This window comes from Nerophis ophidion, linkage group LG15 (genome assembly GCF_033978795.1).
Source record: "Nerophis ophidion isolate RoL-2023_Sa linkage group LG15, RoL_Noph_v1.0, whole genome shotgun sequence".
Classification (NCBI taxonomy): Eukaryota; Metazoa; Chordata; class Actinopteri; order Syngnathiformes; family Syngnathidae; genus Nerophis; species Nerophis ophidion.
Window position 1 is genome coordinate 34,946,530 of NC_084625.1, and position 12,323 is coordinate 34,958,852.

The 12,323-nt window shown below is 43.1% G+C and overlaps 1 protein-coding gene across 1 annotated transcript; it reads left to right on the forward strand.

Moving 5' to 3' along the window:
* Window positions 1-3,037: 3,037 nt before the first annotated feature.
* LOC133569862 (uncharacterized) lies at window positions 3,038-6,230 on the forward strand. The gene is made up of 2 exons (XM_061922467.1): window positions 3,038-3,097; window positions 3,220-6,230. Exon 2 carries the CDS (start codon window positions 4,789-4,791, stop codon window positions 5,806-5,808), a length of 1,020 nt encoding a protein of 339 aa, XP_061778451.1. The 5' UTR covers window positions 3,038-3,097; window positions 3,220-4,788; the 3' UTR covers window positions 5,809-6,230.
* Window positions 6,231-12,323: the final 6,093 nt, after the last annotated feature.

The window sequence follows — 12,323 nt, forward strand, 5'->3', positions numbered from 1 at the left end:
GTTTTTCCGGGCAGAAGTAGGTGCACATTGCCACTCGCAAAAACATTGCCAGTGATAACATGTAAAGTATGAGAATATTTCCTCTTATTCTTACTCCACCCACTAACTCTCGGCCACTAACTCCGGAGCGACTTATGTGTGAAATTATTAACACATTACAGTAATATATCAAATAATATTATTTATCTCATTCGCGGAAGAGACGAAGAAAATGTCAGCAATCGTCACACACACGTCAGCCATCGTCACATATACGTCAACCAATAAGAATTCGGCGGGAGAGGGTCATGGCAGAAGTGCATTGTGGGTCATGGAATGCTAACTACTATATGCTATATGCTACTGCCATAGCTATTAAAATGGATCATTTCATCGTTGGCGGTAACTTATAAAAGGTGAGAAGGGCTGAACAAAAATTGGACCGAAAAGGAAATCATGTACTGCAGATTACAAGCTGGACGTAGTGAAATATGCAGCAGAAAACGACAAGAGGAAGTGGCGCATACCTTTGGAGTTGGCAGAGTTGTTTAGAAGTGACAAAGAAGAAGATTTCCATCCATCCATCCATCCATTTTCTACCGCTTATTCCCTTTTGGCGTCTTGGGGGGCGCTGGCGCCTATCTCAGCTACGATCGGGCGGAAGCAGGGGTACACCCTGGACAAGTCGCCACCTCATCGCAGGGCCAACACAGATAGACAGACAACATTCACACTCACATTCACACACTAGGGCCAATTTAGTGTCCCCAATCAACTTATCCCCAGGTGGATGTCTTTGAAGGTCCTACAGTCCTGGGTTCAAATCTAGGCTCGGGATCTTTCTGTGTGGCGTTTGCATGTTCTCCCCGTGAATGCGTGGGCTCCCTCCGGGCACTCCGGCTTCCTCCCACCTCCAAAGAAGAAGATTTCATTAGGTTTATTGATTAGGAGTGACAGATTGTTTGGTAAATGTATAGCATGTTCTATATGTTATAGTTATTTGAATGACTCTTATGTTACGTTAACATACCAGGCACGTTCTATGTTGGTTATTTACGCGTCATATAACGTACACTTATTCAGCCTTTTGTTCACTATTCTTTATTTATTTTCAATTGCCTTTCAAATGTCTATTCTTGGTGTTGGATTTTATCAAATAAATTTCTACCAAAAATGCGACTTATACTCCAGTGCAACGTATATATGTTTTTTTCCTTCTTTATTATGCATTTCTGGCTGGTGCGACGTATACTCCGGAGCAATTTATGATCCGAAAAAAACGGTATTTTGCTCATTTTGCAAATTGGACGTTGATTTTATAGCAGTACATCTCTAATACCAGAATCCCAATCAGAATCAAAAATACATTAATAATCCTCGAGGGGAAATTAGGATTTTCAGAATCCCATACAAGATCAGACAAACATTACAGGGAGACAGAACCGGATTGCTGACAGGTCTGCCAACTTTTGGCGCCCCCTACAAAAAAGGTGAGAAACAGGTAAACGCTGGGGCCCTAGAGAGGTGGTCCAGGCTGAGGCCAAGGGGGAAAAAACTCATAGCCATAGCACACATAAGTATGTGTGTAAGAGGGAAACATCAAACATCAATGAACACAAAGGACATTCAAAACATTAAAAGAGCAGAGCTGATGTAACCAAAGATTTCTACATACAGCTACAAAAGTAAAACAACAACAACAATAACAAAAACCCAACATATACACTCTGGTGGCATCTGTGATGTTCCACGCCATCTTCTACTGGGGTGGGGGGGACATGGCCAGAGAGAGGACAACAAAGAAACCAAGAGTGCCGACCCCAACCTCGGCCACCCACTAACTCTCGGCCAATGTCCAGTCCGCATGGATGAGAGAGGATGCATCTAAGGAGACCGAGGTGTCAGATACCAGCTCATTCAGCCAAGACACTCTCTTCAGTGAGCATTTAAGCAGAGACATGATGTCGGACATCTGAAAGGAAGGATGCAATCTCAAACTAGGTAAGAGTCTTTCCTAGATAGCAAAATATAACTGGACCATATTTGGGCCGGATTTGCATAAAAATCTGGTGCGGATTCGTTTTATCCATCTGGGTCAGTGTCTTTTTGCACGTCGGACTCATTTAGCAGATCTGAAACAAGTCTGCAGACCTAGGGAAAATTAGTAAAGACCAAGAAAAAACACTCAGAAGTAGGTATTTTGTTGAAATACCAGAAAACTCAAATTGATGACATCATGCAATGTTCAATGCAATATAAATCAGTGACAAACATTAACCATGTTACAAGTTGAAGTTTGATGATGAAAATATTAGTTAGATTTAGAGTTACCTGCAAGTCTTGGTCCAAACGACCACCACCACAACCAAATTGAACCATCTGATGACATGTTTATGTCCCTGTCCATCACTTGCTTTGCTATGAGACATTTGCGTACAGCACCTATGGCAACACAAACATTGTTTAATTCAGATGCTGAATATACAATTTGACATGAAGTATGAACAATTATTTATATATTGGATATGCTTTGGTGTACACATTAGGTGAATTTCACTCCAAAGTAACTTTTATGACAAAATGAGTGGGTTGTTCCCTGATTGCGATGAAGACCAGGCCCCACCATGTTCAAAACTATCTTTTTTAAAATTTTGTATTATATGTTGAAAAGTCTAATGCACATAAAAAAACAACATTTGAAAATATACAAAATAACAAATTTTGTACAAATTTAAAATTAAACGTGGAAATTACGCAAGAATGTAACATTTCATAACAATTTCAAAACTTTAAAGAATCAATGCATTAGCATACAACATATGCTAAATGGTCCCTAGTGTGTGATTGTGAGTGTGAATGTTGTCTGTCTATCAGTGTTTGCCCTGCGATGAGGTGGCGACTTGTCCAGGGTGTACCCGCCTACTGCCCGAATGCAGCTGAGATAGGCTCCAGCACCCCCGCGACCCCAAAAAGGGGCAAATGGTAGAAAATGGATGGATGAATATATTTATATAAATATAAAGTTTCTTTAAATTTACAAAGTGGAAGTACTACTACTTCCGGTTCCGGGTCAACGTGAATGACTGCTCGCTGACTGCTCTTGTTGCAAAAAAGCTAAGTATCGTTCTATCTGTGTGCTTTTAACAGTTTTGCAGCTTTATTTACAACTTCTCGAACATAGTTAATAGTTCAATTTAACTTGCAAATCACCCGATCTCTGTCTCACCACTCCGCCCTCAGCTAGCTAGCTGCTAAGCTAACGAGGCTAGCGGAGAAAGGCAGCGCCGGTCTGAAGGAAGCTACTCCCCCGCCACCGTGACCACCACTTCCTGAAGACAGCTGGCACTCCACTCGGCGACGGAAAGTTTCTGTGAGTATGGCTTCCCGCGCTTCGTGCACTTTACTCATGAATAGGTTGGCTTTGCTAGAGAGCCGTGTCCGCCAGTTAGAGCAGTGTAATTTCGTAACTTTAGATGTTGCGGACACATCTGCTAGCGTTAGCTGTAGTGAGCGAACTAGCCCAGCTTGTAGCAGCCCTAAGCGGCCTACAAGCTACGGTGTACCGGTTGAGACGCATAACAGATTTAGCCCTTTAGCTAGTCCTACACCCCAGTCTACCGGGCACCACACTTTAGTCATAGGGGACTCCATCACCCGAAACATAAAGCTTAGCAAACACGCCACAATTAAGTGTATTCCCGGGGGCAGAGCACCTGACATTGAAGCTAATCTTAGGGAGCTAACTCGCAACAGGCCTAGTAAGCACGTACGACAGGCTAACCGCACCACTAGTTATGCGAATATAGTAATACACGTTGGCTTCAATGACGTTAGGATGAGACAATCAGAGATTACAAAGAGAAACATAGCCAGGGCTCGTAATCTCGCTAGAAAGATGTCCAGGCATCGAGTAATTGTCTCTGGCCCCCTGCCTGGGAGAGGCAATGATGAGAGATATAGCAGATTAGTCACTCTTAACAAGTGGCTGGATAGCTTCTGTAGACAACAGGGATTTACGTTTATTGATAATTGGCCCTCTTTCTGGGGCAAACCTGGCTTGCTGAGGAGAGACGGCCTTCACCCTAACCAGGAAGGTGCCATCCTCTTGTCTCGGAACATAGATTTCGCATTGAGCCACATTTGATTAACTGCACTAGAGCAAGCCCGGTCACAGGCAATTACAGAGCCTGCTAGCATGGGTATGGAGTCAGTTAAGTTAGAACTAGCCAGCGCCAGGCTGGATGATCCCTGTACACATAGCAATTTTCTTAGAATAATACACAACTCACATAATGTTTTTTCTGCTATGACTACGACTACGTCAGAGTTAGACATGCGTTCTACTGAGGTGGCAAATTATGATGCGTTCAGTTTATCGCAGCACCAAGTAGACAATCTGAAAATTCCCGTCATATCAATTCCTAGATATGGCCGTAATTATTTTAAGTACACTGCGCATAATAAACGCAACATTATTAATATTGCTACTACGGATAATTTTATCAACAACTCCTTAAAACAGCCCACTACCTATAATATGGGCTTTCTAAACATCAGATCTTTGTCTCCCAAAACGTTATTAGTTAATGAGGTCATTAGAGACAACAACCTTAACGTCATCGGTCTTAGCGAAACCTGGCTTAAACCAGACGACTTTTTTGCGATAAATGAGGCATCCCCTCCTAACTATACGAATGCGCATTTTGCCCGTCCCCTTAAAAGGGGAGGGGGGTCGCACTAATATACAACAAAAACTTTAACTTTAGTCCTAACTTAAATAATAAATATAAATCGTTTGAGGTGCTTTCTATGAAGTCTGCCACACCGCTGCCTCTGTGCCTGGCTGATATCTACCGCCCCCCAGGGGCCTATTCGGAATTTATTAGTGAATTCTCAGAGTTTGTTGCTGATCTAGAGACGCACGCCGATAATATAATTATAATGGGGGACTTTAATATCCATATGAATACCCCATTGGACCCACCGTGCGTGGCGCTCCAGACTATAATTGATAGCTGTGGTCTTACACAAATAATAAATGAACCGACGCATCGCAGCGGTAATACGATAGACCTAGTGCTTGTCAGAGGTATCACCGTTTCCAAAGTTATGATACTCCCGTATACTAAAGTAATGTCCGATCATTACCTTATAAAATTCGAAGTTCAGACTCATGTTCGGCAAGCTAATAATAATAATAACTGCTATAGCAGCCGCAACATTAATGCTGCCACAACGACGACTCTTGCTGACCTATTACCCTGGTTAATGGCACCATTCCCAAAGTATGTGGGCTCTATTGATAACCTCACTAACAACTTTAACAACGCCCTGCGCGAAACTATTGATAGTATAGCACTGCTGAAGTTAAAAAAGGCTCCAAAAAGGCGTACGCCATGGTTTACTGAAGAAACTAGAGCTCAGAAATTATTATGTAGAAAGCTGGAACGCAAATGGCGCACGACTAAACTTGAGGTCCACCATCAAGCATGGAGTGATAGTTTAATAACTTATAAACGCATGCTTACCTTAGCTAAAACTAATTATTACTCAAATCTCATCCGCATTAATAAAAACGATCCAAAATTTTTGTTTAGTACAGTAGCATCGCTAACCCAACAAGGGACTCCTTCCAGTAGCTCCACCCATTCGGCAGATGACTTTATGAAGTTCTTTAATAAGAACATTGAACTTATTAGAAAGGAGATTAAAGACAATGTGTCCCAGTCACAACTGGGTCATATTAACACAGATACGACTGTATATACGGCGGATACTGCAAATATCCAAAATACTTTCTCTCGTTTTGATGAAATAACATTAGAATAATTGTTACAACGTGTAAATGGAATAAAACAAACAACATGTTTACTTGACTCACTTCCTGGGAAACTTATCAAGGAGCTTTTTGTATTAGTAGGTCCATCAGTGCTAAATATTATAAACTTATCACTTTCCTCGGGCACTCTTCCCCTAGCATTCAAAAAAGCGGTTATTCATCCTCTCCTTAAAAGACCCAACCTCGATCCTGACCTCATGGTAAACTACCGACCGGTGTCTCACCTTCCCTTTATTTCGAAAATCCTCGAAAAAAATTGTTGCAGAGCAGCTAAATGAACACTTAGCGTTTAACAATCTATGTGAAACCTTTCAATCCGGTTTCAGGGCAAATCACTCTACTGAGACAGCCCTCGCAAAATTGACTAATGATCTATTGCTAACGATGGATTCTGATGCGTCATCTATGTTGCTGCTCCTCGATCTTAGCGCTGCTTTTGATAACGTCGATCATAATATTTTATTAGAGCGTATCAAAACACGAATTGGTATGTCAGGCTCAGCCCTGTCTTGGTTTAACTCTTATCTCATTGACAGGGTGCAGTGCGTCTCCCATAACAGTATGACCTCAGACTATGTTAAGATAACGTGTGGAGTTCCCCAAGGTTCGGTCCTTGGCCCTGTACTCTTCAGCATCTAGATGCTGCCGCTGGGTGACGTCATACGCAAATACAGTATTAGCTTTCACTGCTATGCTGATGACACCCAACTCTACATGCCCCTGAAGCTGACCAACACGCCGGACTGTAGTCAGTTGGAAGCGTGTCTTAATGAAATTAAGCAATGGATGTCCGCTAATTTTTTGCAACTTAACGCCAAAAAAACGGAAATGCTGATTATCGGTCCTGCTAGACACCGACCTCTATTTAATAATACAACTTTAACATTTGACAACCAAATAATAAAACAAGGTGACTCGGTAAAAAATCTGGGTATTATCTTCGACCCAACTCTCTCCTTTGAGTCACACATTAAAAGCGTTACTAAAGTGGCCTTCTTTCATCTCTGTAATATTGCTAAAATTCGCTCCATTTTGTCCATTAAAGACGCCGAGATCATTTTCCATGCTTTTGTTACGTCTTGTCTCGATTACTGTAACGTATTATTTTCGGGTCTCCCCATGTCTAGCATTAAAAGATTACAGTTGGTACAAAATGCGGCTGCTAGACTTTTGACAAGAACAAGAAAGTTTGATCATATTACGCCTGTACTGGCTCACCTGCACTGGCTTCCTGTGCACTTAAGATGTGACTTTAAGGTTTTACTACTTACGTATAAAATACTACACGGTCTAGCTCCATCCTATCTTGCCGATTGTATTGTACCATATGTCCCGGCAAGAAATGTGCGTTCAAAAGACTCCGGCTTATTAGTGATACCTAGAGCCCAAAAAAAAGTCTGCGGGCTATAGAGCGTTTTCCGTTCGGGCTCCAGTAGTCTGGAATGCCCTCCTGGTAACAGTTCGAGATGCTACCTTAAGTCTCACCTTAAAACTCATCTGTATACTCTAGCCTTTAAATAGACCTCCTTTTTAGACCAGTTGATCTGCCGCTTCTTTTCTTTTTCCCCTATGTCCCCCCCTCCCTTGTGGAGGGGGTCCGGTCCGATGACCATGGATGAAGTACTGGCTGTCCAGAGTCGAGACCCAGGATGGACCGCTCGTCGGGACCCAGGATGGACCGCTCGCCTGTGTATCGGTTGGGGACATCTCTACGCTGCTGATCCGCCTCCGCTTGGGATGGTTTCCTGTGGACGGGACTCTCGCTGCTGTCTTGGATCCGCTTTGAACTGAACTCTCGCGGCTGTGTTGGAGCCACTATGGATTGAACTTTCACAGTATCATGTTAGACCCGCTCGACATCCATTGCTTTCGGTCCCCTAGAGGGGGGGGTTGCCCACATCTGAGGTCCTCGCCAAGGTTTCTCATAGTCAGCATTGTCACTGGCGTCCCACTGGATGTGAATTTTCCCTGCCCACTGGGTGTGAGTTTTCCTTGCCCTTTTGTGGGTTCTTCCGAGGATGTCGTGGTCGTAATGATTTGTGCAGTCCTTTGAGACATTTGTGATTTGGGGCTATATAAATAAACATTGATTGATTGATTGATATTATGACATAGGCTAATAACTTGTAACATAGTATATTTCAAGCCTTCTTTTGATATAATGTTGATGTTTACTGTTACAGATTATAAAAACATTGATTTGAAAATCTCAGAAAATGTGGGGTTTTCAATAACTGTAAGCCAAAATACATGGTGAACTGCTCATTGATAGTTAAAATACACATTTTTGAAAGGATATGAAAATATGAGAAAATGACCCCTGTGGAGCCCATCAACATCCATGACCGGGAGGTGGCACAAGTGGAGCATTATAAGTACCCGGGAGTCCACTTGAACAGCAGACTGGACTGGAAGGACAACTGCAAAGCTGCATACAGAAGGGTATGAGCAGACTCTTTTTTCCTGAGGAAGCGTAGGTCTTTTAATGTGTGCAGCAGGCTGTTGGAGACCTTTTATCAGTCTGTTGTGGCCAGTGCCTTGTACTTTGCAGTGGTTTGTTGGGGGAGCAGCACCAGCAAAAGGGACAAACTGATCCGGAAAGCCGGCCAAACTGTTGGCATGCAGTTGTAGTCATTTGTGTCAGTGAGGGACAGGAGGACACTGGACAAACTGCTGGCCATCATGGACAATCCTGCCCACCCACTCCAGCAGACAATTGAGGGACAGCGGTGCTCATACTCCAACAGGCTCCCGTCAGCTTCGTTCCCACAGTGTTCGATTCAAGAACTCCTTCATTCCGCACTCCATCCAGCTGTATAATCACTCGCCATACAGCAATAGATGATGTCTATTACGTACCTGTCACCTTCTATGTTAGCTACCTCTCTGTGTTTATAATGTACATTTTCTGCTGGATCTACTCTTTATTTTATGCTGCCCTTTTTTTTTTGCTGCAGCTGTTACATATACTGTAATATTATACATTATAAATGTGATGTGTTATATATTGTATATATTATCTAAAAACATAATATAAAATGCCAGTATGTAAATATGTATATATTACATTTATGTTATATTTTATATTGCAACTATGGTACATTTAAGTCTACTGTTGTGATGTAACATTATTTGGTATTAAGAAGGGACCTTTATTTTGAAGGCGAGTTGCTCCTTCCTCTAGTTTCCGGTAGTCTGCGCGTGACAGTCAGACGCTCACTTGTTTACACACAAGACGTATTTACGTGTTTCAGCGCTCTTCAAGTTTGTTGTTTCTTCCCACGAAGTGCCTTGGAAACATTGTAAGTCCTGTGTCTGTTTTACGAATAACATGAAGACGTTGAGTGTGCGTGTAAATGTAAAAATAGTACTGTGCGACGATAGCTTGTTCTCATGTTTTAGCTTGTTGCTACTTAGCATGTAGCTTCTTTGCTCTCTAGCTCACTCCTCTAAAGAAGGGTGCAATGTTTGTGTCTCTCCTCCTCAGTATATAATGTATATTATCCTGTGTTGTTTACAAGCATTCCGTATGTAAATCTTATTCATGTGTGGCTTTGAGTGTTAGGAATATTTACACACTTTTTTAAAAACTGTTTACATGCTATTGTATGGGCTGTGTGTGTATGTGTGAAAACATGTTATGCAGCAAACATTTATGGACATGTTGTTACTTAGTAGTGTTTATTTGACACATATTTTGTGTCTCTTTATACAGTTTTACAAAACAAAAACGAAAACAAATAAATACAAGGAAAACAGAAAACAAAGAAACGGCGTGGCGCAGTGGGAGAGTGGCCGTGCGCAACCCCAGGGTCCCTGGTTCAAATCCCACCTAGTACCAACCTAGTCACGTCCGTTGTGTCCTGAGCAAGACACTTCACCCTTGCTCCTGATGGGTTCTGGTTGGCGCCTTGCATGGCAGCTCCCTCCATCAGTGTGTGAATGTGTTTGTGAATGGGTAAATGTGGAAGTAATGTCAAAGCGCTTTGAGTACCTTGAAGGTAGAAAAGCGCTATACAAGTACAACCCATTTATCATTTATTTATTTAAATGGCCAATTAGACAAGAAGAAAGGAAAAGTGCATTCTCTGTGAAAACCACTAAAGCTTCTTACAGATAAAAGGCCTGGACTCTTTCTTCCCTTTCCTTGGGATCTCCATGTTAACTATCTGTCAACTTGTTTACGTCACAGACACAGACAGGTAGGATGGAATCACTATAGACCTTTTGTTTTCACGCTCTTTTTGTGCCCTTGTGTGCATTATCCTTTCCATCCTTACCCTTTCCGTCCTTTGTAACTGCGCTACTGTGTGGACAATTACAAAAGTTTGTGTAAATCTAAGTCTAAGTCTAAATATATTTTGCAGATTTAATACCATCTACACTTTGACAATGAACTATTAAAATCAGTTTTGTGTTTTTTAATGACCCAAAATATAGAGAAAAACGCTAACTAAACAAATGGACTACAAAACCCAACTAATGAGCCTCATATCTTGCAGCACACGTTCACCTTTTCTTCAAGCAAACTTTGGTACAAGAATTGTGTTTTCATCTTAATTAGGACCTGGATTATTTAGTCATAGCTGCTTGCATCTTCGTAAAAAAAGTATGTTTAAGATGATGGTGGGTCGTGTTTCCCAAGTTCGTAAATTGTGTTACATAGCAAACATTAGGTGTAGCGCACAGATAGCAGTTGATAAGTATAATTTGTGTCTTAATCTAAGATTACAGTTGACGCTTCCTGGCAAAGTTCAACACACTGTTTGCATCACTACTTCGACAGCTAATATGAAAAGGCTAGTTGCTATTAGCCACATGCTAACTAACTATTTACCGCTTAGTATGTTAAAACTCAAACTATGGTTGTCCACCGACACGTCGGTACAAATTAGTAAAGTAAACTAGAGTACCACTGTATTAATATTGATTCAATTACAATTACAATAAGGCATTAACTTGTCCATGCAAAAATTGCATTAAACATATATAAATTATTTTGTAACAGCTACTCTTCTGTGGGTTCCCCTGACACCGACACACTCGCACTAGAGCACAGGAAGTCTTGTTTTAACAATCTTTTTAGTTTGTTCACACACAGCGACAGCACTCCGCTCCAGGACTTTTTAGTCTCTCCAGCGTGTCTTTCACTCGTGTGTCTCTCTGGCATGTCTTTTCGGCTTGTCTCTCCAGCGTGTGTCTCCAGCGTGTCTCCAGAATGTGTGTGTCCCTCGCATGGTTCTGACCGCTACTGATAAGAATGACAGGTGATTAGATGATCAGCTACAGCTGGGGCAATCCAATCACCTGCCAGCTGTACTTCGAAGCCAATCCCCCACACACACACCCCCGCAGCAGGTGCGCAAACCATGCCCTCCTCGACAGACCTTCACCGCCAGACTCAGGCTGAGAAGCTGTCCGGCCGCACCTACTATCCCCCCTCCCCCTCCGTATGGGAGCAGGAAAGAAATTCAGCAATGGCCATCTGCGCCCCCGGCCTGTGGATTACTTTGAAGTTAAAGGGTTGTAACGCTAGATACCAACGGGTGAGCGCGCGTTGGCATCCTTCATACAGTGGAGCCACTGGAGGGGTTTGTGGTCCGAGCAGAGGCTGAAAGAGCACCCTAGCAGGTAATACCGGAGGGCCCCGACCACCCACCAGATGATGAGGCACTCGCTTTCCACCGTGCTGTGCCTCGCCTCCTGGTCCAAGAGCTTCCAGCTGATGTACAACACAGAATCGGACCATTACCCGGTTTAGTGTTTTATCGTACTCCATAGGTCCGGCCAGGGGGTTATAATGAGCCACCTGGAAAATCATTTCCCGACGGCTTTTTGGCACCAACAACTGAGTGATTTCCTCTCCTGTCTGAGTGTCACGACTCACTCTGTATAATCTGTCCCTTATCAATGCAAAGTGGGGAGATACCTGCACTATTCCTGGGTGCACCAACTGATGATCAATTGATATTATTTGGTCCGAGGCTGAGTATAGAGTGAAGTGAGGACGGGGGAGAGCTGTCGAGGCTGTGGATGTCGCAGAGGCAAGGCTACGGCAAAGGGTGTTGGTGGGAACAGTGGCAAAGGGGAGATCTGGCTTAGGTGGCAGAAGAATACCTCGCTATGATGAGGAACAGGGGAAAGAGAAGAGGTCACTGATCCTCGAGGAGGTGCGAGCAAGAGTTGAGGAAAGGCGAGCCTGCCAGAAGGCGGGAATTCGGCAACAGGGGCGCCTGGACGAGATGGGAACAAGCAGCAGAACGCAAGGTCACATGAACCGAGCTTTGGAAAGCCGAACCCCATCGGATAAAGTTCTTGATCCAGGCGGTCTACGACGTGCTGCCAAGTCCATCCAACCTCTTCACCTGGGGAAAGGTGGAGACACCAGAGTGCCCCCTCTGCCAGAGGAGAGGAACCTTGGAGCACATCCTAAGCTGTTGTCCAAAATAAATGGGTGAAGGGCGGTACCGCTGGCGACATGACCAGGTCCTGAAAGCCATAGCTG

Bases quoted from the DNA above. Each gene is read 5' to 3' on its own strand.
- LOC133569862 (XM_061922467.1), top strand. From the start codon at position 4,789: ATGAAGTCTGCCACACCGCTGCCTCTGTGCCTGGCTGATATCTACCGC.